At 41.7% G+C, this 25,896-nt stretch overlaps 2 protein-coding genes across 2 annotated transcripts in view; both read left to right on the top strand.

Moving 5' to 3' along the window:
- The window catches only part of clmna (calmin a), an 88,183-nt gene extending 81,443 nt beyond the window's left edge, over positions 1-6,740 (top strand). Inside the window, exons 11-13 of the mRNA XM_074691753.1 lie at positions 1,066-1,156; positions 1,271-1,332; positions 1,453-6,740. Of these exons, the coding sequence (XP_074547854.1) occupies positions 1,066-1,156; positions 1,271-1,332; positions 1,453-1,570 (271 nt within the window). The 3' untranslated portion in view covers positions 1,571-6,740. The remainder of the gene's footprint in view (positions 1-1,065; positions 1,157-1,270; positions 1,333-1,452) is intronic.
- Positions 6,741-11,712: 4,972 nt separating this feature from the next.
- The window catches only part of dicer1 (dicer 1, ribonuclease type III), a 30,640-nt gene continuing 16,456 nt past the window's right edge, over positions 11,713-25,896 (top strand). Inside the window, exons 1-19 of the mRNA XM_074691449.1 lie at positions 11,713-11,881; positions 14,258-14,303; positions 15,162-15,272; positions 15,487-15,686; positions 15,818-15,980; positions 16,082-16,212; positions 16,608-16,742; positions 16,829-17,155; positions 20,305-20,777; positions 21,062-21,194; positions 21,550-21,792; positions 21,880-22,034; positions 22,119-22,251; positions 22,455-22,530; positions 22,638-22,777; positions 24,255-24,434; positions 24,531-24,744; positions 24,839-24,992; positions 25,111-25,293. Coding sequence (XP_074547550.1) covers positions 15,573-15,686; positions 15,818-15,980; positions 16,082-16,212; positions 16,608-16,742; positions 16,829-17,155; positions 20,305-20,777; positions 21,062-21,194; positions 21,550-21,792; positions 21,880-22,034; positions 22,119-22,251; positions 22,455-22,530; positions 22,638-22,777; positions 24,255-24,434; positions 24,531-24,744; positions 24,839-24,992; positions 25,111-25,293 — 2,954 coding nt within the window. The 5' untranslated portion in view covers positions 11,713-11,881; positions 14,258-14,303; positions 15,162-15,272; positions 15,487-15,572. The remainder of the gene's footprint in view (positions 11,882-14,257; positions 14,304-15,161; positions 15,273-15,486; positions 15,687-15,817; positions 15,981-16,081; positions 16,213-16,607; positions 16,743-16,828; positions 17,156-20,304; positions 20,778-21,061; positions 21,195-21,549; positions 21,793-21,879; positions 22,035-22,118; positions 22,252-22,454; positions 22,531-22,637; positions 22,778-24,254; positions 24,435-24,530; positions 24,745-24,838; positions 24,993-25,110; positions 25,294-25,896) is intronic.

Genomic DNA, 25,896 nt, shown 5'->3' on the forward strand with positions numbered 1-25,896 from the left:
TGTAACGCCAATTCTAACTGTATCCATTTGGCAATAAATGGTTCAATGTATGACGAGAGTGTTCCTGACTGAACTCCGGTTTTACAACATAATTCCAACTTTTATCACAGAAGCATATCACAGTTACTTTTCGTTAACAATACTAAGAACTCCAAATGTCAAAATATCAACAGGTGAGACGGAAGGAAAGGTACGTGCAGGCTCATGGCTGACTTCATAGCTAAGGCAGGCTCAAGGTTCCAAACAACTCAAAACATTGTTATAACCACTTCAAGAAACTGGATGGCCTACTTCAGACAACAACAGAAAACAAAACAGTACATTGACGCAACTTGACATGCAGTTTTAACTTATTCATATTGATTTATATCCAGAGATATCCAGATCCACTGACCAATTCCATATTTATTTACTGATAAACTCAATAAAATGTTGTAGACACAGAAAACCTATAACGCTGCATTTTGTAGAGAGAAAATTCACTGGAGGAACAATAGCAAAAGATATGATGACCAAGTGATTTTTTTTTGCATTATTGTTGAAAACTGCACTTAAAGAGATATTCCGGGATGGAACAAGTTGGGTCCTATCACAAGGTTTAGGGCAGAAATTACCCCTACAGCAGTGTTTTTGTGCAGCAGAAGCCCAGAGCGCTCACACCAAACACCCCCTCCCTGCTCCTCTGCTGGTTTCCTCTGCACTCAGACGGGGCCATATTTTACTTGACCAAATACACAAATAAACGGACTCCCACCGAAAAAAATCTGATATCAGTCTGCATTCACGCTTTATTTAGAGAATTTTCAGCGCGTTACTTTCACACAAAAACACCGTGATTTTTGAGAAGGATTGTGTGACCTATGCCCTGCATGATTGTTGATTGGTGTTAACTTCATTAAAACACTGAAAAGAAGTAAAACAAGGCCACCACAGTCAGAACTTTATCAGACAGATTAGCCTGTGCTAGTTTCACACTCTGACTTCCTGATTCAGAGATCTTCAAATATTCATCATGTCTTCTCTCTGCTCTCATCAGACTTTAATAGATCTTATTTTTCTGTCCAGGAGTGAGTCTGAAAGCCCAGGCAGACAAGATGAGATCCAGATCCCTCCAGTTCTCCGTCACAGGAAGGGGGCTCGTCTCACTGAGTCCACGGTGGGTTTGACTCTGTGTTTCCCTCTCTGTGGACGTATCCCTGTGCTTGGATAAATATCTGTCTGAAACTGTACACTCAGAGTGTTTGTCTTTATCTTCTTTTCCCGCTCACAGAACAGTCAGACTGCTGTGACCGCAGCGACCAGAGACACCGACAGCGCTGACTCTGCTGCTTGGTAAGTCGTCTCTGTGACGCTGCATATTTTTCAGTTGAATGTGACGTCCTCCTCTGTCCTGCTTCTTGTTAGCTGCTGCCGTTTGTGATCACGACCTCTTTCTCCTGTCTCCATGTGCAGGTGGGCTGATGGCTACGAGCTCTACCTGCTGCTGCTGCTGTGGCTGCTGCTCTACTGTTTCTGGATACTGCCACAGATGGACCTGAAGACACTGCCCAGCCTGCTGCTCAACCTCTGAACACACACACTCACACACTCACACACTCACACACACACACACACACACACACACACACACACACTCAGACACTACACACACTAACACACACTTTATCTTACATAGTTAAAGGCACCATGACTTGACAAACAAATACACAAACTGACACAGCTCTACTGCCACTCCTGTCCCCCGCTCGTCACTCTGACTGAACTCCAGACCAAGTGAAGGCATTTAAAACGTGTATTTTAAACTCTTAGAGCTTGTTTTAGGTTTTTGCTTTGAAGCTTTATATGTGGCTTAAAGTAATCTGTGTCAGAGCTGCTGTGGGGCAGGAACTGGTCTGTGGTTTGAAGAAAAACTGTCAGAAACAGCTCCCTCTCACTGAATTAATCTTAGATTAATTATTTATGAGCTGGATTGAAAACAACACCAACCATGGCCCTTTTTAGGCAGGTAAAAGCATGAAATATTTGAAAGAGGAATGAATGTAAAGAAAGTTATTTTGCATCATGGTGATTTCATCTTAGCTCTTAGCACATAAAAGGGCTTCTTATCAGAGATCAGTCTTAGATTTGTAATGTAAAGTAATGTAATGAAGAGAAACAAGATAAAATGTGTAGATACAAAAAATAAACATTAAAGAATTATGTAAATATTTTAAAAGTTGAAATGTGACAAAAAAAGACCTATTTTTATCCAACTGAAAAAGTGACATTCAATAGAAAAACTCATTAACGTCTCTGTGAGGACTTTCTGTTTGGTGCAGTGACACCTGTGGTCAGAATCAGTAGTGGGGTTTTTTTCCTCTTTTAAGTGCAGTTTTTGGACATCCAACTTTGGTCTCCTGAAGGTGCAGACTGTTCCTCCTGACAATGTCTTTCTTCCGACATCTAGCGAACGTCCATTTACAACGTCCAAATTCCTCCTAGTTTCTGTGTCGAACTGTAGTCCAGTTACTGAAGGTGACAGACTGTTCCTGTTCATTTTTCTGTAGCTTTATTTGATAATCTCGACAAAGGCGTTATATATTTCCACTTCAAAGCTGCTGCTAAGCCAAATGAAGCTACGAGAAAATTAACCACTACAGGAAAACACATCAGCATTTTAGAATGGAAACAGGAAATGGAAACAAACAAAATGTAACTTTGATTCAAAACTAATGTTTAAAGTTAGATGTCCAGAAATAGGGATGGATACCTTTCACATTAAAGCGATATGGTACAGACCCCTGGTAACTGGCAATTGGTAGCGGTACCTTAACCTTGCAATGCTGCGTTCATGTCCAGAGTGGAAAATTTGCTACTCTTTCAGTCCTTCGCAGTCACAAAGATGTGATTAGGTACCTAAACATGGTACCTTTTAAATTCTAGGTAAATCAGTACTCGGTACCACAGACTGAATTTGGTCAGTACCTAATAAAGTACCTAATTCTGTACCCATCCTTATCCAGAGAGGACGTCTCTTTGCAAAGTGGGATCACTCACTCCTGCTCAGTCGTCCACTTGGCATCCAAAAAGCCAACATTGAAATGTTAAACTGCATATTCACGTCCAAGTTAGGTGGTGCTGAGACATCCAGAATTGGTCTTGAACCAACAGACGCGATACAGACTTGATCTGCACGCCCATAGAATGTTTAGTGGGCATGACTCGTTGTAGTGCAGACGTGGCCCTTACCAAGGATTGTGGGTTTTTTTTGTTGAGCAGTTCTTTTTAACGCTAATTTTGTTCGTTCAAGACAGCTTTTCCCAGGATGCGACAAGCCAATGTCTTTATTTGTAGTTAGAAAGGTGACGACAGTCAAACTCTGAAAACTCGTGGACTACGCGGGTCATCAAAGGGACTTTTGATCTATGTAAACAGATTCATGTTCTCCTGAGAAAGTCTGACCTGACTGACCATAGATACTGGGAAATAACTCTTAGAAACTAACGATTTGGGCGCTGGTAATCTCATTTTAAATCACAGACCACTCAGAAAGTTCTCACAGGGACTTTGACATTAGTTAAGGCCATGTCCACATGGAGTCGGGTATCTGGGAAACATATATTTTTATACGTGTGGGCCTGTCATTCACAGGAAACCACAGTTTTATGTCACTAAAAATGATGTTTTCTGAAAACTCTGGCCAAAGTGAAGATTTTAGCAAAACTCTGGTTTCATGGTTTTCACCGGGTTTTTGGTTCTCAAATGTCAGTGCTTGATGATGGGGGTTCATTCTGATTGGCTGACTGAAAGCACTGCCACGTTTGGGTTTGTTGTTCTTTGAGCTGCACTTATTGGCAGATTTGTCCAGTTACACGTGGCCAAAAGTGTTTTTAAAAACCAAAAAGTGGGTTCATTTATTTCTGTAAATACTTACCCCAACCGTTCAAAATACCCGGCTACATGTAAACAAGACCAAAAGGAATGTATTTTCATAAAGAAGAGTCCAGAAGTGAATTTAAACAACATTTTAAACAAAGTGAGATGATAATTCTTAGAGTAGACAGCATTCAAGTTTTTTTAAGTTGATGTTTTTTATGTGAATTTTAGATCTTACTTTGACCATGACCATGACCATGACCCTGAATGAAACCTCAGAGGCTCAGATGGAAACAGGACTAGATGAGAGAAGTGTACACACGGGCCATGTTTCTCATATTTTTCCCCTCTTTCCTCAAACCTGCCCCCAGTGGCTCTGACACACTGCTGCAGGTCTGCTCCTTGTTTAAATACACTATAAGAGTTTGTGTTTTCTTGCTGTGCAAAGCCCACAGAGCCGACTCTGTTAACCCATATGACTGTACAGTGCTCTGATGTGTAGATAGAGATTCATTTTATGGATGTACGGACGCACAGTTGCCTAAATGAAAAGCCATTTTAACCCAGATGAAGAAGCTCAAAGTAAAACTGGAGACAGAGGAGCTGAATATAAATATAAATATGTACCTGTTGTATTGTAAAGAGAAGGAATCAGTCTGAATGAAGGCATTTTTTTTGTTTTTGATCGTGTTGCACATTAAAGAGAGAGAAAACAAACTGCCAAAGATCGCGATGAAAGTGCTAAAACAGAACGAACACAACTCACCACAAGCCCGATAACAAAACCTGTTTTTACCACGATGAAGGTCTAGAATAACTCTTGTACTGAAGCATCACCCAGCTCTATATTGTATAATAGTGGAGGCAGAATATGTATTTGTAATATTTTATGGCTCATAAGATGTATGAATGGGTTTTTAAAAGTTTTATGACAAAGAAATGTTTTATGTAACCAGCTACGCTTGAGCTCGTCCATGGAAAGAGAATGCTTTACGATGAAATATCTTTCTAAATGTTATTTTTAAATACCGTCTGTACCAAGCACTACGACACCCGGACTTTATTATTCCATCTCTGTTCCTCACCGGGCCACAGCCCCTCTGTTTACTCTGAATATTAAAAGAGCTGCTCACTGCAGTCCACAACCAGTGAGTCCACCTCACAGCCCAGTGCATCAGACAGACTGTGTGTGTGTTTTTGTGTGTGAGTGCAAAGAGTGTGTGTCCCTCACTGCAAAAGAAAATTAATCTAACCAAGTGTTTGTCTTGTTTTCAGTAAAAAAAAAAAAAAAAAGTCTTTTTAGATTTTATATTAGCCACACTCACCTGACCAGTCCAAAAAATTGTAATTCAAAGTATTTAAGACAGAAATGACGTCAGAATTGCTGTAGAAAGTAAAAATATCTGCCAATGTGGAAAGAGATTTTTTTTTGTATTAAGACATCATTCTAATTTCATCTCTTCCCCCACTGACAAATATTTTAACTTGCTTCAAGCAACTCGGACCTCCTTTTTCTCTCTTAATATCTTGAAATCAGACATGTTTCTGGACTTTTCATCTGAATGTGGCTCATATCAAGTTTGATACGACTTTTCTTTTACTTAAAATAAGACAAAAACACCTGCTTAGATTCCAGTTTTTCAGTGCTCTATCCTTGTGAGAACTGGAGCTATGTCCTCCTTTTATATCTTTCATTTTCTGGGTTTCTGTATAGATCAGATCTGAACTTTTTGATTTTACACCCATTGACCAAATGTTGGTTTCTTTCTTGAAGAAATGATTTGTCTCTAGCGAGTATTACCAAGTAGATCCAGGTTAGGTCCAGGTCCCTTTGTTGAGAAACTGAGCAGAGAACCAGAGCAGAAGCTGGACTATCAACCTCTGCAGATGAAGACAGCTCCACCCATCACAACAGACTCAGACTAAAACTAATTTCAGTCTAATTTTCAGTCTCCTTCAGCTGCTCACTCAGTGTGTTGATCAGGTGTACAGTCTCTGTGGAGCCTGAGTTCAGGATCACAGACTGTATAAAGCATGGATGTACTCTCCATGACGTCACCAATTTGTTCCTGATACAGAGAAATGAAGCCAATCCACAGACGCAGCCACAGTGGATATGACACATGCTTTGAGCTTTCTTTCTAACAGCTACATGATGGCTGTCAGTCACATGAGCAAAGCTATGACCCTGATTGGACAATCAAATGATCCTAGTATCCTTTAAACTGTGGAGTCAGAAAAAAAATTCACTCAAAATAAAATCTGTGAGAGCTAAAAACTTTCTCTGATCACTCTCTGAAGTCCTGTTGGTACCAAGGCCCACAGATGACAGCAGGAGCCCTTTGTTGTTTTCAGGAAAAATTGTCTTAATAGACCCGAATGTGCCACATCCACCTGACGAGTCCAGAAAAATGGATTAAGATTTTAACTTGAGAATTCAACATCATGAAGATCTTCCTCAGCCAGGTTTTGCAGCCTTTCACAAAATTTGCAAACGCGCGGACCTGAACACGTCTCTGTGACCTCAGAGCAAACGGGTCCACTGCAGAGAGGATCATCAGGTCTTTAACACATCAGAGAGCTTAAGGGCCAAGAGTCCAGGAGAGAGTTCTTTCAAGGATACAGTAGACTGTGTGTGTGTGTGTGTGTGTGTGTGTGTGTGTGTGTGTGTGTGTGTGTGTGTGTGTGTGTGTGTGTGTGTGTGTGTGTGTGTGTGTGTGTGTGTGTGTGTGTGTGTGTGTGTGTGTGTGTCTCCAGTGACCATGGCCACAGATCCCGCCCCCCCACCCAAAACCCCCTCCAAACCAATGAAAGGACTGACCCAGTAAAAGCCTCTTTGTGTCAGAGCCTAATTGTTCCAACAGAACCAGTCAAGTGCAATAAACGACGTGTTTTAAACCCTTTGTCTCTGGCTGGCTGTTCTTTAAGAAATGCTTTCTGAAGTTTTCTCCACTTTTTCTTTCAGTGTGTGTGACCATTTTTACAGAGCACCAGAATCAGATTCAGCTCCCTAAGACACGTTTTTCCACTGATCACATCACAACCTCTGACAGGTGAGGTGAATAAAGTTAGCTGTCTCTCTGCAGACCTTTCAGTGGTTCTGGTTCTGGTAGAAAAGAGTCAGAACTCTCAGTGATGTCAGTTTAATGTGTTTGAGGCTGTGGAGCTGCAGACTGCTCAGTGTGTCCACGCTGACCTCTGACCTCTGACCTCTACTAAAACCTGGACCACAGAGCCATGTTCCAAAGGAGCAGGTCAAGGTTCTGACCTCATCTCCAGATTTCCGAGATCTCAGTCCAATCCAGCATCTGTGAGATATGCTGAAGTCTGATCCATGGAGGATCCACTTGACAGCTTCAGGACAGACACCACAGCACACCTTCAGAGGTCTACAGGAGTCCAGCTCTCATCAGATGAAAGTAGATCTGGTTGTGATTCTAAGGTGAGTGGCCACACACACAAACTGCACATAGTGGCGTATCATTTCACCACAGCTGACCTGTTCATATTTTAGAAGCTTGAATAAATAAAAATAATGATGCTCACAGGATCATGGAGAATGAGATGATCAGTGAATATGTGTTCCGATTATGTGACCCAAAATCAAGTGGACAAACCTGTTTTGATCAGTCCTCTTTTCTCCTTCCTCTGGAATAACACTGCAGGTAATCTGTGGATTGTAAGCGACTAGGACAGGATGATGGACTGAAAATGGGAAGGGGAGGGAGTGATGTGCAGCAAAAAGCCCAGTCTTTAACTGAACAAAGTCCACTGAGATAAGAACTAAGCCTAAAGATGTTTGCACTCAGCCTGCTGAGCGGCTGAGACATCCTTCAGGGCGCCACTTCTGTTTAGAGAATGACACATTGTACAGTCTGCTCCCTGCTCAGCAGAGACACACAGGTACACTCCTCAGGTGGACAAACTCAGATTCAAGACCAAGATCTGTGTTTGTCACATGCAGGTGGACAGAAAAAACAACAACAGAATCAATCAGAATCAGATATCAGACAAGCAATGAGAAAACTGTCAAGTCCAAAAAACACAAACAGGGTTTGGAAACAAAAAGGATGGAACTCTAACTGTCAGAGTCCAGTGTGCATCGTGGTTACACCAACCCTCATACTAACAGTCCAAAAATGTATTTCATCATTACGCAGAGCAGTCGCCAAGCTTTTTCCTTATTGATTAACCAGCAGGGGTGTGAAACAGGGTCCCATGGCCACATAGTAAAAATGCCCTCAGGACCCAAATGTGGTCTAAGGTGTCCTCTTGGGAACCAAATGTGCACTAATGGGCCTGCATGAGATCCAAAAAGTGTGCCAAAGTGCCCTCTTGGGATCCAAGATTGCCTGCTAAAGAGTCTTCTTGGCTGTTTACAGCATGATGAAAAAGTCTTAAGTGTCTCAGTAACATGTGGAACTTAGTGTCCCCTCAGTTTTTTCTTTGTTTTTTTTTCTTCTTTTGCTCCTGGCCCTCAAAATGTTTGAGCACGTCATTGTAAATTAGTATAGAATAGAATAGAATAGAATAGAATAGAATAGAATAGAAATAGAATAGAAAATACTTTATTTATCCCCGAGGGAAAATTCAGGAGTCACCGCAGCATTTAAGAAAACAAAAGTAAGAAAGAGTACAGAAAGTGCAAAAAGTTCCACAAGAAAATAGATGACGACATCCCGTCCACCACTCGTCCACCACTCTCCAGCCCAGCCAGTCTCCACCTCCACAGGGTCCAGGACTGAGCCTCCCCAGCAGTCTGTTCAGTCTCTGTCTCCTGGATCCTGTCTGCTCACAGCAGGCGAAGCTCCTCCAATGTGGGGCCGGCGTCCGATGTCAGCTCCGTCAGCCACGTCTGTGAACAGCACGATGCCGCTGGATTAGCACAGCTAGCTCATCCATCCCCTGGAGCGAGATCCCACGTTCCCAACAACGATGGATGGAAGGACAGGTCCACGTCGTCATCTCCCAGCTCACACCCGAGAACCGGCATGTCGTCCTCACCTCCTCCTCCTCAGCTCGAGGGAAATCATCAAGCCCTACACTATTTAGCATTGGCATGCTACAGGCTGCTAACAGCTGAGTTCGCATGTAAACAATGCAGCCATGGTTACATGTGGGATCTCCAGACAAACACAGGAGAAAAGTAGTCAAAAATATCGCCGAAGCCACAAAAAGTTTGGTGTCCGTGACCAACAATGAACCATACAAAGTGATGATCCACTCCAAATACAAAGATGACGAAAAAGAGACGAAAAAAATGACAAGAAACAGACAAAGACGAGAGAGCTGCTGCAACAGGCAGCTACTTGGGTAGCGCCTAGCAACGGAAAAAAAAAATATATATATCATAGATATATATCCAGATTCAGGTAGGGTCTGTGGGTGGCACAGCTCATGGGTAGATGTACAGTATGGATTGATTATATATATTCAGATAAAACAAGCCGTGCACAGGTTTAGAGTAATGATCAATGAACAGTACCAGTGCTTCATCTGTTTGGATCATGGACTGTAGTGTGTGAAACAATTATCGTGTCATGACTGTTCCCATGTGGTGGCACAACAATGTGGTAGATGTATTTAACAGTCAAAGCTGCAAGATGATCTCCTGTTCTGTGAGAAATAACATTGACACTACTGCCACATGAAATAAGTGTACTGACTCAGACAAGCTGGTTTGTGTGTGTGTGTGGCTTGGCCTTAAATGCAGCATCAGGTAGTTGTGTATGGTGATGCTGCCCTCTACAGGACATCATGAGATATAGTCATCACTTCCTCTATGAGTGTGAATTCATGAGAACATAACAATAATAATAATAATAATAATAACAATAATAATAATAATAATAATAATAATAATAATAATAATGATAATAATAATAGCTTTTTTTATATAGAACCTTTGAAAACAGAAATTTACAAAGGGCTTTGGCAACACCAACACACAGAGCATGCAGACATGCAGACAACAAACACATGGAAACACAAACAGGACATCAAAACAAGACCCTAGCAAAGAGCACAAGTTGTATGAACCCAGACAAAGCAACATAAAATGAAACCATGGTGACTGAAATAAAGGTTAGAACATACACTCATTGAGAAAAAGAAAGAAGTCAGTGAAATGCAGTTAAAAACAAAAAGCAGGAAAGCAAACATGAGGAGTTGAAAACCACGAAAACATTTCTGTAAAAACCAAGGGAGTAGGCCAAAGTCACAACTTTACCATGTCTCATTTCAGGGTTGTGTGTCTTAAAGAAGGCTTACAGATGTTTGATCAACAATAAATTTCAGGCAAATCCATCAGTTTTACCCTGCAAAGAGTTGGCTAGCTTGTCCATCTTATCAGAAAGAGATCTTACATTCCCCATAACCTTGGTCAGAAGGACAGGTCGATGTTGTCTCTTTTAAGCTCACCCCACAGCACCAGCACATTTTCCTCACCTCCGTCTCCTCAGCTTGCAAGGAACATTGGACCTAGCACTAGTTAGCATCCACATGCTACGGGCTGAAATCTCATGCGTAAACAATGCACCCATAGTTACATGTAGGATCTCCAGCCACAGGAAAATAAAAGGTAAAAACACCACTGCAAATGTGACCAGTTTGCTGTCAATGGGCTACTAATGAGATTTAAAATGATGAAGTCATAAAACATAAAATGTATATATGTAAACCTACAGGTAAAAAAAAAAAATCTTCATGATATTCAGAAATAAGTTTAGACTATTCATTCATTTAGTTCAATACTCTGAAAAATATAGCATTTAAAACTGTTACAGCCTTTAATACATTTGATTTTGTCATTGCATGGCATAGCATATTATCCTCCTTTAATCTCAATATTTATTATGATCATTCTCTCTTGAATGCAGACAGATTTATAGGGTTTATGTCCTGTTACAAACAAAGGAAGAAACAAATCACAAAAAGAATGCACCTAGGTGCATTGGTGTGCACAGACTTTTAGAGGGCAGGGGCCAAAAGACATTAAAAGGCACATATAGCGTACATTTTTGTCACCCAAGACCAAGAGGGCAGTGTATTATATTTTAATCACTCAATAGGGCATTTGAGTGAGTTTTGCCAACCAGGAGGCCACTTTCATACACCTTGAGACCTCCCAAGAGGTCACTTCAACAGTTGGGCCGTGAGGGTGGTAACCCCCCTCCTCTGTGCACGCCACTGCTTCAGAGATAACATTTCTTCAAAGCTTAAAAAATAAAGCACTTGGAAAATATAAACGTTGCTTAAATCTATAATTGCAAAATACTACATGGTACATTGTTATGTAGTATTGACATTAAGCTAATCATTGTTACAGTATCAAGGGGGGTCCTTGAAAAAATGTCTAACCTAAAAGGGGTCTATATGCTAAAAAGTTTGAGAACCCCTGCTTATAAAGAACACATGACTGATCAGGCAGAACACATTTATTTTATTACCATTTGGGAATCAAATTAGACCATATGACATCACAGAAAAGCACGATCATCAAACAATAAATAAAAGAAAAGTTTTCTGCATGGTCAGTCATAATTTCCAAGAAATGGACATTTCACAAAGTCTGCAAGGGTATGTAAACTTATGAGTTCATCATAGATTATATAGAACAATAATTATAACAGCTGCAGTGCCTGATTAACTTAAAGGAGTACCTAGACACAAACACTTAACAGAATTCTGGAGAAAAAAACAACAACAACATAACAAAAGTTTAGTCTGGACTTAATCAGACATTTACTTTGTCCTCTGTGTGGCTATGCGAGCCAACAGCTCTTTGCTATTTACACAGAACGGGAATTCACGTCCACTTACGTAGAATCGCGTATAACGCAGCGGCTGACTGTTACGTAGCTCACGTTAACTTTTTGCGTAGCGGAGGCCCAACGGAAAGGAAGTGGTCCCACCGTGGACGAGTAGCCACCAAATGTAGACAGTATTAGTGAATGGCAGTGAGGATATTCAACGACTGTTCACAAGTCTATCCAAGAGAGACGATCACTAAAGAAACAGACAACAGGTAAGAGGAGTTACCGAGTTACACGAGCCGTTTAACCGAATAACGCTGCTCCGTTTAATGCATTTGCCTCTCTAGCTACTGGCTTACTTCGCTAACAGGCAGGCTAACTGATGATGATTGTGCATGGTGGCTGACTAGACGTCGCGTAGCAATACTCGCCGAGTATTTTGCAGCAAGCTATGTTGAAGCTTCTCTTAATTAACTACTTGTTTCGGGCTTATCAAGTTAAATGTTAACTATATCAAGTTATCCTCTGTAAAAATTGTCTATAGCCAGGCGCGAGCCATGAGGTGTTCTGCTGAATATTGCTACCTGTCTAATGTGCCACCAAGGCATGTCTGCGCACGTGCAGTATCCCAGTCTTGGACACTTGTCACCCTGGCCATCAAGGAATGCAAACTCGCTTCCAAAGACAGCAAGAAAAAAAGAAAGTTTTATCTTTAGAGCGCAGTTAAGCCCTCACAAGATTAGAAGTGCTCTTATTCACATTGTACGGCTGAAACTCACTCGTATTGACTTAAAGTGTGATAACAGTAAACAAATGTATTTCCACACATATAGTGCATTTTGATGTAGCCTTCAATTGAGCCCACTGGTAAAATAAAGATGACAAAATATAAAAGTGTTGCATTACACTAAATCTATACCACTTTGTGTTTTGCCAGTGTAACGTGCTTCTGTAGGGGGATTCATTAATGGTTCTTAGATTCTCCTATGAGGGTTTAAAAAAAGATTTAACAGGGTATTATACTTATATTTACTTGGCTTACGTTTGCCAGTCGGAATAAATGCACGAGTGTAAATGCTGTTTAAGTTAAATTACGTGTGTGATATACACGACTAGCAATGGAAAGCCATGAGGAAGCACGTTTCGAAATGGTAGCGCGAGTTCTCAGAACACCTGCTAGCATTGCTAATATTATCCTGTTGAACGCTATAAGAGAGTTTTACGGCAGCTTTGCGAGCTTTATCGCACCTGCCCTGGCTTGTGACAAATTAGAGTTTCGAAACAAAAAAGAAAGCCACTTTCTGTGTACGATATTTCTTGAACGTGATATCAGCTGAGCTAGCGGAACGTAAAGAAGCTAATTTGCTATATGATTAGCATCCAGCAGTTTCTCTAGCTCACTTCACGGTTCATACTTTGACATCGATAATGAGGCCAAAGACACTGAGAGGCTTCATGTGTGCCCATACACACTTAGAGGAGATATTTCAAAACGTTTGATAAAACTGTGGAAAAGTTATGGATGTGTTTGGTTATATTCATGGTGGACAAAAGATAGCTTGGCAGTTATTATGCTGCTAACTTGCTAATGCCAGCATGGTCTCTCCCGGTAATTTAATTTAAATTATAAGGTAACGGTTTGTACTTTCAAAGGAAGCTCAGATGCTTTGTGGATGACATATGACTGACTGATCCAGAGTGACTGCTGTACACTGGAGTGATTGAATTTCACACTGGCCTGAGGTCAAAGAGTTAATGACTCTAACTACTGGATATGATGCAGTGAAAATGAATCATTGTGGCTGGAGCTCTGAACATTGTGTTCTGCACACATGCCGGGCTTCACAGAGCTGCTGCCAAAAACACACACTCCTTTAAGGGCTGTGGGACAATGGCAGATGTGTTGGCATGTCAGTATCAGCTCACAAGTGTGAAACAGTAATTTAAAAGATACTCCAGGTTACTAAGCCTTTCCACAACTACACTTGAGGTTTTTTTATGTTGTTCATGTTTAAATTACTTTTTCATTTCTGTGACAGTCTGTGTGCTCTAAACTTTATACATAACGCAATACACTACCTGTTAGAGTACATTTAAACATCTAAATGTCTTTAAAAAGTGCTTGTTTTTTAAGCTTCATAAAAGAAAAAAAAACACCCTGAAAGATAAAGGCCAGCTGATCAATCCTTTTATATGTCTGGCACAGTATTCTGTTACTTGCATTATCTCCAATTGGAAAAAAAAATGAAAGAGCAAGTCACAGGAAACATGAAATTACAGTTTTACCCTCTAAATGCTCTAATAAACTACTTTAGTACAGTTGAAGAACAACTGTAGGAGAATGAAGTCGTAATATTGGACAACATTCTTAGATTGGTTTGCCTTTAGAGTGGCCGTATTACTCCATTCTGCTATCAGATGTGAGCTGCATCATAATGTCATAGGCTTACGATTGCTGCAAAAATCAGACTGCTTTGACAGTTACATCTGTACTGAAACAGTCCTTACTGTCAGATTATACGGAAGAGTTATGGTTAAAACTATGTTAGAAAGCTTTTCTCCTCTGGGGATGGAGCCTACCTTCCCCATATGCCTTAAGTATCTGACGGCCAGCAGTACCTCACCTCCTTTTTTTTTTTTTTTTGCAGAACTGTGGCCTCAGTCACAATCCCTGCCACTTCCTATGTGTACAAGGTGAGAGTGTCTTCATTTGGGCGTATGTCATAAAGAAATCCTTTATTGTCTTCATTATTCAACAAAATTAAAGGGATAGTTCGGGTTTTTTGACGTGAACCTGTATGGCATCCTCATCTATTGTTACGTACATCAGCGCTGACTTACCCCTGTCAGTGTCCTGTGACCCGAGATCTGGGGCGGTTTTGGTCCAGACGAAAGTAGCCCGTCAACATGGCTGGGGTCACGAAAATAAAGCATTTTTCCTCTCAAAACACTTTGTGCCCAAAAGAGTGAAAAATTTGCATCACAAAATTGCAAACCGGAAAAAAGTCAGACTCTGTTATCGATTGGCACTACTTTCTGCTGTGTATCACTGCGTCGCACGGTGCATCCAGCTAACCGGCGCGTGTTGTCACTGTCATTACAACTTAAAAAAGTTAACAATAACATGTCTGACTATGACACTGATGAAATGACATTACATTTAGCACAGAGCCAAGGGTATGGATGTAGTGATACGCAGCAGAAAGTAGTGCCAATCGATAACGGAGTCTGACTTTTTTCCGGTTTGCAGTTTTGTGATGCAAATTTATCACTCTTTTGAACACAATTTGTTTTGAGAGGAAAAATGCTTTATTTTCGTGACCCCAGCCATGTTGCGGGACTACTTTCGTCTGGACCAAAACCGCACCAGATCTTGGGTCACAGGACCCTGACAGGGGTAAGACAGTGCTGATGACTTACTGCTATCTCCTAAAAAAACACAAGTTTGTTAAAAACAAGGTGTTTTACAAATTCAATAGCAGTAAAATCTGACAGTGACATATGATAGTAGATAAATCATAACAATGATGTTGTGTCCCCTTGATTTCTCAGGTGTGTTTCTGCCTAAATGAGAGGAAGCATCAGGTGTTGATCGAGCTCATTTTTATAATGAAGCCCAGACTAAGTTCTAACTATCTGTCCGGAGAGTCCCACGTATTACCTGTAAGTATAAAACACTGTTTACATTTTTCAGATGGTGATTCAGTTTTGCACGTTTTGTCTCTGAGAAGCTCAAAAACGAGGACTTGTCCTGCTGTCAGGATGTTTTGAAGAAAGCACCATTGATGGTTTCCTCTGTTTTTTTGAGATTTGTCTCTCTTTTATTGTCTGCACCTGCCCTGTCCAACACATCATCCTTTATCTCTTCTGCTTTTAGTAAACTTGTGAAAGAAGAGGATAATGGTATGAGATAAAGTGGACGACTGGAGGAGCCCAGTCCCCTCACCTGCACCTCTCTGAAGCATGGCAGGCCTACAGCTCGTCACCCCTGCCACTTCACCCATGGGGCCCTTCTTTGGTCTGCCGTGGCAGCAGGAGGCGATCCACGATAACATCTATACACCTAGGAAATATCAGGTAATCATTCGTCTGATTTTAGGTGATGTGTTTGAGATTACATCAGAAGAACAAACACAATTTATTTTAAATCAGTCTAATCTGTACTTATTTTAGCTTCTGCTTTCTGAAAACTGTCGCTCCCTCCACAGGTAGAACTTCTTGAAGCAGCTCTTGAACATAATACTATCGTCTGCTTGAATAGTGGCTCAGGGAAGACCTTTATTGCAGTACTTCTAACAAAAGAGCTCTCCCACCAAATCCGTGGAAGTTACCAAGAAAATGCGAAGAGGACAGTTTTTCTGGTCAACTCGGGTACGTGCAGACGTGAACAGCTCATTTTGACGTCTCATCCATCTCCTCTGTTTGAATTCAGTAGCATGGACTCAGTTTAACTTCTGTTTTATGTTGTCCAGCTCTGTCTGTAGTTCAGCAGGCAGCTGCAGTCCGGACTCACTCAGACCTCCAGGTGGGAGAGTACACAAATCTGGAGGAGACCTCAGCATGGACTGACCAACAGTGGAGTCAGGAGATAATCCAGAATCAGGTTTGCTGATCCCTCTCAGGCCCTGCTCCCATCTTAAGAAGCTAACAACAATGAGTCTCACAGATGGACTGTTGCTCTCTGCAGTTAAAACAACATATGATTAAACCTTAATGAGAGAGAAAAGCTGTTTAACTGGTGCCTTCAGACTTCCTTATGAATCAGAACAGATATCTGTGCCAGCTGATCGCCCCCAGTCCTGAAAAAGTCTCAGTTTATTTTCAGACTGTCATATTGTCCAGCAGCACAGGTGACTGACAGCTTTAGGGTTTTCTGCGCTGAGGGATCAAAGCAGCAGCAGCCAGTCTGTTTGCAGCACTCTGTAGTGAAGCCTGATGTAACCACGCTCCATCTGACACTGATGTTTTCTCTGTCACTCTCTGCGTTCTCTTGGACAGGTGCTGGTCATGACCTGCCACATATTCCTGCACGTTCTGAGGAATAAAATCTTACAGTTATCGAAAATTAACCTGGTGGTTTTTGATGACTGTCACCTGGCCATCACGGACCACCCCTACTGTGACATTATGAAGGTGAGTCTGTGGAGGTAAAGTGAACAGACTAACAGATGTCTGACTGAGCTGTAAATGACGTCTCGCTCCTCTTTGTGCGTCTGCAGCTTTTCGAGGGCTCAGGTAGCTCTCGTATCCTCGGTCTCACAGCTTCTATTCTCAACGGGAAGTGTGACCCGTCAGAGCTGGAGCACAAGATCCAGAATCTGGAGAGGATCCTGAAGAGCAACGCTGAAACGGCCACTGATCTTGTCGTCCTGGACAGGTACGCCTCTCAGCCCAGAGAAGTGGTTCTGGACTGTGGTCCCTATGTGGATAAGAGCGGCCTCTCGTCCCAGCTGCAGGAGGAGCTCGATGAAGCTCTGCACTTCCTGAATGACTGCAACATTCCTGTTGCAAGAGAGGACCGTGACCCCACATTCATCTCCAAACAGGTGAGTACGATGATAACAGCTTTCTTGTATTTGTGCCATTTCTCCTTTATTTTGGGCTTCAGATGTCTGTCTATGTGAGTAATTGTATCTTGGCTCTTCTTTATCTTGGTAAACGTTTTACTCCACACTCCCAGAGCTGCGTGGTTTAACAATTTTTACATCTTCACATTCAGCACTTGGACTCAGCAGACACAGTGATTTTGTTAACTTGCTCATTGGAAACAATGAATTCAAAGTTGTTCTCCATCTTTTTATTTCTTTTGTGCAGAGCTGCATGAAATACGTCAATAAGAATTGTCAAAACTTAAGTTAGGAGTGTTTTACACAAACGCTGAGTCCACTTGAAGTGTTTGTTTTATTTGATTCAAGAGGCATATTATGATTTTACAGACACTGTAAATTCATGTTGTCACAATACCAAGGTCATAATGCGATGCGACAACCTCTCAAATATCTTGATAACGACACTTAAACGATACCATGGCAAAACTTAAAACATTAAAAAATGAATTGAATAGACAGCTTGAATGGAAGGCTGCCTTAAGTGAGCTGATGCTGATTTTTGCTGTTCTGGAGGGAACCTGAACTTATTTATTATTGAGCAGGTTAAATAATCCTGCCAGATTTTGCCCACAATGTGCTTTTGGAAGAGAAGTTTATCCTATTTCAAGCTTGAAGTGCATTGTACTGGTGAGCAAACGGGGTCTGAAGAATGAAGAATACTTAAAGAAAAAAATAACTTTTTTGCATTTTATTCAAAAAGGGTGAGAAATGAACTAATAACATTTTGGATGCCAATAAATTTGTTAAAATTGACATTACTAGTTTATTGTTATTTTTTTCTGAAGCCTGTAAGGTTGTCTGATGAAGCACTTAAGATTTCTGAGCTTTCAGTCCTCTAAACACTGCTGTAAAACAGACGGCTGTGGCATGAGACTTAACGTTTCACTGACGTGATTTTTCCACCACAATCATGTTTTTCGGCAACAAACAAACGCAGACATACAGACAGATCAGTGACTGAAGAACAGAGGGCGACAGTTCAGACTCAGAGCCTGAACCACGACCAAAAAACAAAAACTTTTGAGGCAGTTGCTTTGTCTACAGCTTTATCAATCTGAGGTAGGATTCCTAAACCATTTAATGCTGTTTTTAGATATTTATCATCGTCACTCACAAGGAATAAGAGCAATAACCTGTCCCGACAGAACAACATGATGTGGCGCTGGACTGCACTCAGGCTTCATCCTCAGAACAAGAGTCTATCAAAGGCATTTTGAAGCTGCATGTTTATTGGTCAAAAAAAGTGTAAACAGACTTTGAGTAAACTAGCACAACGCTTGTTGTCCGTCCAGATGCACCGGAGCAGGCTGGCTGTTTATGCCTAAACTTCATCAAATCTTGGCAAAACTTGCATTTTTTGGTGGCATACATTTTATTGATAACGAAAACAAACGTGAAATGTATTGCTTTTAATGCTACGTGGCTATGATGTTTGTTAGACCGTAAAAATCCTTGATTTAGCTGCACTTTTGTTTAAGCCACAGGATTCAAAGCGTGTGAAACATGTAGCGGCTCATAGTCTGCAAACAGTATCAGTTTGGTTCAAAATGTTTATTTTGACCCCAATACTTTTGTCAAAAAATGGTTGTATCACATTTTAGGTTTTGAAGTTTGACCATAGACTCTTACCTATAGTGATGTACTGCCTGTGTCCCAAACAGGGAAGCAGTCATCATACACACACCAGCTGTTTCACTTTCTGCACGCGCTAAATGTTTACTTCATCACGTCACTGACTCGGTGTTACTGGACTTAAAGGTGTATTTTCAGAATGGCTGAGGCAGAAAAGTGTCTTCTCACGTCAGAAGAAATAAATCTCCCACATAGATGAACCACTACTTGGACTAAATTATGTGTGACAATGCTTTACTGCGGTAACTACGATATAGCAAAATTCAGATGTAATCTGTTCCTTTGTCATTAATAGGAGAACAAAATGAAGAGACAGTTACACAGCTGGCTTATCCATTCAGAATACTTTTGATCCACCTGCACTCCTGGTTTGTCATCGCCAAATAGCAGAACCTTTGGTGATATACTGTATACTCTCCCAGTGTCTCCACCTCATCCTCCTTACAATAATGTACTCCATCTTTTTAGATCATGTTAAAAATAAAGACTAAAACAGAGAAATATGGGAAATCACGGGTAAATCCTGAGTGACTTACAGTTATTTTGTCTTTTTTTTCTTCGTCTTTTCTCTCCCTCTTTTCTTTGAATTAAATGAAATGAGAGAACCAGATATATACTCAGTATCAGATGTTAAGGCTGTTTATTGTTTAATTGTAAGATGTGCATCAAACTTCCAGCTGCCGTCAGGTTAACTTTCCATTATGACAAAAGTAATTGACACTCGTTTGACTTCTGTGTTTGGGCACGCTGTTTGAATCTGTCACACTTGCTCTTTAAGGAGATGATGCTGAATGATGAGGTGCTTCACCATGTTCGTAGTGTTTCCTCCTCTGGTCTGCGTGTCTGTAGCTAGCTTTACAGATGGGCTTTGATATGTCTATTAGCTAACGAAGCCGCCCCGACAGTCGGCTTCGTCGGTAAAGAGATGCCAAATTTCACTCTGCGGTTTTTCAACAAGCTGCGACTGGTTCACAGGAGCGCTGGAACTTGAAGCCATGTCTGTATCTCAGTCAGTTTATTTACATCCAGCTTAAGAAATCAAACTATAAGCTGATCAGCACAACAACACACACACACTTTGGAGTGAGAGCAAGTCTCTGCCTACTTCAGAGAGGACTTCAGAGAGGAGAGATGACCCAGCTTGATGGCTGCCGACTCACAAGCTGCCTGACTCAAAATGTCTCCGAATTAAAAGAAAAAAATGCCTTGGAGTATCGATGCTTAAAACACCTTCTGTTAACTTTTTGAAAACAGCAAATCGCAAACTTTCTCAGTATCAGTATACTGTGCAACCCTACTGTAAACTATCACCATGTTAGCAGTCCCTCTGCCCAGAGATTCTCCGAACTGTATTTTGCTCATTTTGTAGATGTTTAAATACTGCTCTTACAAGCAGCAGCAGCAGCTGTTTAATGAAATAAATATGTCTCAACTTGCTGCTCCCTCTTGTCCAGGTCCTGAGTGACTGCCGAGCCGTGCTGCAGGTACTGGGACCCTGGTGTGCAGACAAGGCTGCAGGCATCATGGTGCGGGAGCTCCAGAAGTACATCAAACATGAGCAGGAGGAGCTAAACCGCAAGTTTCTGCTCTTCACCGACACCATCCTGCGAAAAGTGCACGCACTCTGCGAGGAGCACTTCTCCCCTGCATCGCTTGACCTCAAGTTTGTCACCCCAAAAGTCCTCCGGCTGCTCGAGATCCTTCACGAGTACAAGCCGTTTGAGAGGCAGCAGTTTGAAAGCGTTGAGTGGTACAACAACCGCAACCAGGACAACTACGTGTCCTGGAGTGACTCAGAGGATGAAGATGAGGATGAGGAGGTGGAGGCTAAAGAGAGACCAGAAGCAAACTTCCCCTCACCGTTCACCAACATCCTTTGTGGGATCATCTTTGTGGAGAGGAGATACACTGCTGTCGTCCTCAACCGGTACAGCCCTGGCTTTATTTTTCAGCTTTGACTGATCCAGACTCCTGCTAATTCTAGTTTTACATGTCCTAATGAGCTTTTTAGTGTCTTTTTCTTTATGAAAACAGCTTTAGCTGGTTTGTCTACCATCACTGTGCCACAGAGCACCAAGAGATGTTCTCACTCCCCTGTCAACTTTTTTCATCCTGATGCTGACAGAACTCTCAGAGATCCCCTGTGAAGCTTCATGCAGCCAAAGCAGACAATTAATTTGCTGTCTTTGTTGTTGTTGTTTGTGTCGTCAGTCTGATCAAAGAAGCAGGGAAACAGGACCCAGAGCTGGCGTACATCAGCAGCAACTTCATCATCGGCCACAGCATCGGCAAGAACCAGCCCAGGAACAAACAGATGGAGGTGGAGTTCAGGAAACAGGAGGAGGTATGCAGTGGGTTAAAGTGACCCTGTGTGAGATGTCTTTGTGAGATGAGGCTTGGTTTTCTCTATTCATGGGAAGATGTCCCTGGGGTTTACAAATTACAGGAACGAGTCAGTGATGCTTTGCTTTCTGATTAAGTCACGTTGATATTATAGCTGTTAATTGAGACAGAACTTGGTAGCATGTTGCTTACCTGTGGCTGGAATCTTGAGAATCTAAATTCAGTTTATTTCCTGTAAAATGAGGTCTTGACATTTTATTTTAAAAACCAGGCTTCTCTGTGTTCCAGAGTCTCCTACTAATATTTGTGTTTTTGCTTGAAATGAAGCGTAGACTTAACAGTGATGTGTTATGCAGGTCCTGCGTAAATTCCGCGCTCATGAAACCAACCTGCTGATCGCCACCAGCATCGTGGAGGAGGGTGTGGATATCCCAAAGTGTAACCTGGTGGTGCGGTTTGACCTGCCCACAGAGTACAGGTCCTACGTTCAGTCCAAAGGCCGGGCTCGAGCCCCCGTCTCCAACTACATCATGCTGGCTGACAGTGAGAGGACCAAAGCCTTCGAGGACGATCTCACCACATACAAGGCCATAGAGAAGGTGACCCTCTGTCTTTGTCTGCTTTGATGTAAGTTATACTCTGAGGGAGAGATTTAGACTGTAACGGTGAATTTCTTCTGCTCATAGATCTTAAGAAACAAGTGCTCCAAGTCAGTGGAGGTCAGTGAGTGTGAGGTGGAGCAGGTGGCAGATGATGACAACATCCTTCCACCATATGTGCTTCGATCTGAGGATGGAGGTCCACGTGTCACCATCAACACAGCCATCGGACACATCAACAGGTGGGTGACGGTTTTACCAAAGGATACAAGAAATACCAGAAAAAAACAGCAATTTTGAGCATTGTTTCATTCTGTGGTGCTCAGGTATTGTGCTCGGCTGCCCAGTGACCCGTTCACACACCTAGCCCCCAAATGTAGAACAGGGGAGATGAAAGATGGACGCTTCCAGTCCACACTCTACCTACCAATTAACTCCCCCCTGAGAGTCCCTGTAAAGGTGAGGAAGACCATGTGAATCATAAAAAGCTTATCTCATGCAGCTATGTAAGGTGTGACGTGTTTCTTAAATGTTTGGAACAGTTTTGATTTATTACAAACATGTTTTTCAGATTAACGTGGATGCATTCAAATGAACCGTGAACTCGTAGACTTACCACTTTGCTGATCTTCACTGGTTTCATGATGTCACTGTCGTTTCAGGGTCCTATCATGAACTGTGCCAGACTGGCAGAAAAAGCAGTTGCACTACTATGCTGTGAGAAACTCCACAAGATGGGTAAAACCAGGATACAGATTTTTATTTGTGAATGCACTGAAACACAGCCGTACCAGTGCAGAACTTCAGCTTTGATCTCAGCTTGCTTATCTTTCTCTCCCCTCCAGGTGAGCTGGATGATCACCTGATGCCGGTGGGGAAGGAGACCGTCAAGTACGAGGAGGAGCTGGACCTTCATGATGAGGAGGAGACCAGCGTACCAGGCCGACCTGGCTCTACCAAGAGGAGGCAGTGCTACCCTAAAGCCGTAAGTGAACCGTTGGTGTTTGTTTGGTTCATTTTCACCTTGAAACACTTTGACTGATGCTGTGCTGCTCCGAGGACCATCGTCTGGTTTTGCTGAGCATTTGAGTCTGTTTGCCAAGCGTGAGAAGAAACGTAACTCTGTGGCATTTACGACAAGCGCAAAGGAAACACAAGATGAAGTTAGCATGTTATCTGCAACTCACAAGTCCTGTGATTTTGCTGTTTTGCAAACTTTAACTTTGATGTTTGGTAGCCACGAAGCAGGAACATTGAGTATGTATCCCAAGTGTTTTCTCCAGTGTGTTAGGAAGTGAGGCTGCTTCAAAGCGTCTATAGTTAAACTGTTATCACATGTAACACTGATCACCAGAGGTGCAGCTATCTGTTTCTTATGGTAAATACTTGTAGTTCTGACACATTTGGTGTAGGAAGTCTATTGTAACAAACATTTCTCTTATCTACAGCTCTTGCTGTAATGAGGAGTTCAGATTTTTAATACTTATGATTGGGGCTGTCACTTTAACATCTTAATTAGATTAATTAATTACACCGCAAATTAATGCATTACAAAAATTAATGCAGATTAACTCTTTGGCTGCCAGCCATTTTTAGAGCATCTTGAACGATCTTTCAAAACTCAAGATAATATTGTTTTCTTTGACTTTGTAAACACCAAAACTATCTAAGAAGAGTGGACTCTCCCCTTTTACGTCTCTCTTCCTGTTTTTGATCCAAAAAACAGACAAGACATACTTTTTTTTTTGATTGTGTTCATCTCTGTCGTCTTTTCTCTCTATGCCTCTGTCATCTCTCATCTTCTCCTCATATCCATGCTGAGCTCTCATCCAAAGAGAGCACCGCTCTCACCCACAGTAGCTCAGGAGCATGATTTTGATTGACAAGCTCCGACAAACCCAGGCGAATCTTATTGCCACGAGCATCTTCATCTTCAGACGCCAATGGCAGTGAACACGGACATTTTAATACTGGCCAGTTGAAAAAAATGTAGATTTACAAATCCACCCTTATCAAAGTATTCATCTGATTAGTCATGCATTACAGTTTTGTAATGTCCTAGAATTCAAATTCTTTATTTGGGGACCTTAAGCAAGTCTGAGATTACAATGGGATTAATTAATTAATAAATTATAAATCCTGTAATTAATTGGATTTATTCTTATATCCCCTGACGGCACTACCTATGATATAAATGCTAAATTCAGATAATTCAGGGGCACATTGTCTGTAACTAAGATTGTTTTCATTATCTTATTTTATTGTTTTGCATTTAATTTGTGGATTGGCTCCTTCAAATGTCTCATTTTTACACAGGGCAGCGTTACGTGGTATGGAGGAACCTGCCTGAAAATATTTACATTTGAGAAGCTATGATCAGAGATTTTTTTCCTCTTTCCTCATTAACAAACTGTTCAGACTTGTATAGAAAGTACCTTTAAGTACCTGTCTGTCCCCCTTAGATACCAGAGTGTCTGCGGGACAGTTACGCTGTACCTGGACAGACCTACTACCTTTATGTGATCGGGATGGTCCTCACCACACCTCTCCCTGATGAGCTCAACTTCCGTAGGAGGAAGCTCTACCCACCTGAGGACACCACCAGGTGCTTCGGCATCCTGACTGCCAAACCCATACCTCGAGTGAGTCTTCTGGTTGAAGTCTCTGTGCTTTTATATCCAAGCACACTTCCACCTGATGCTGCTTCTTGATGCTGACTTTTGCTGGTCTCTTTTCAGATCCCACATTTCCCTGTGTACACTCGCTCTGGTGAGGTGACCATCTCCATTGAACTGCAGAAGTCCGGCTTCTCTCTCACCACCGCCCAGCTTGACCTCATCACCCGCCTGCACCAGTACATTTTCTCCCACATCCTCCGCCTGGAGAAACCTGCACTGGAGTTTAAGCCCACGCTGGCTGACTCTGCGTACTGCGTTCTACCTCTGAATGTTGGTGAGTTGCGTCACTTGTTGTCAGACTCTGTGGTTTTCACTTTTCCTAAAGTGTGCAGATTCTTAGATTCTTCTTGGTTCTTGTCTCTTATCAGTTGGGGAAACCAACACCCTTGATATGGACTTTAAGTTTATGGAGGACATTGAGAAGTCTGAGGCCCGCACTGGCATTCCTACCACTCAGTACACAAAGCAGAACCCCTTCACCTTCAAGCTTGAGGACTACCAGGATGCTGTGATCATTCCAAGGTACCGCATCGCTTTTGGAAAGGACTGAAACTGTACTCTAACTGAGAAATACTAAAATTCTGATGATGGTGAATATGAAGCTGCTCTGCACTGACAAGTCACACCTCTTCTCCCTCAGGTATCGTAACTTTGACCAGCCTCATCGCTTCTACGTTGCTGATGTGTACACAGACCTGACACCGCTCAGCAAGTTCCCTTCACCTGAGTATGAGACGTTTGCAGAGTACTACAAAACAAAGTACAACCTGGACCTGTCCAACCTGAACCAGCCTCTCCTGGATGTGGACCACACCTCCTCCAGGTCAGCAGCACTGAGCTCATGGCAATAAGATTCACCTGTTAGTGGGGTTTTTTTAAAGCATTTTTAGTCAGAGAACAGGATTTACACATTTAATCTTTTAGAGAAACTACAACAGTTTAAACATGCTGATCTATCTGAAGTGTTTATTTTATCACAAATTTGAACAATAGTGTTGGTTTAACCAACACAAGTAAAACTTTTTTACAGCTAAAATTTTTTTTAAAAAAAGATTCCAGTCTACTTGTTGATGCTGAGTTTGTGGTGAAAATAGTAGAGCTCGGAGGATGGGGAATTTATTATCAAATTTAAGCTTCTATATATTTAAAAAAAAGTTTATTCCATGGCAAAACCAGAGCCTTGTGCATTGAGGTATATTTTTACAGCGTTTTAGAATTAACTACATGCTGTCTTGAAAATGTGGTTCTGTAAATTTACCCCTGTGGGATGAATTAAAGGTATTATCTTAAAAACTGAGCACCTTGTAAATGTTCCTACTTGCAAAGATAATTTTTTTCTGAATTTTATCATCCTGTCCAGTATTTCCTACCAGAACGTGTGACATGATGAAGCAGCAGTGGGATCTTAAAGCAGGGTTAAAATGTT

This window comes from Halichoeres trimaculatus, unplaced genomic scaffold (genome assembly GCF_033239565.1).
Source record: "Halichoeres trimaculatus isolate MK-OKI-2021-1 unplaced genomic scaffold, fHalTri1.1 fHalTri1_scaffold_17, whole genome shotgun sequence".
NCBI classification, from domain to species: domain Eukaryota; kingdom Metazoa; phylum Chordata; class Actinopteri; order Labriformes; family Labridae; genus Halichoeres; species Halichoeres trimaculatus.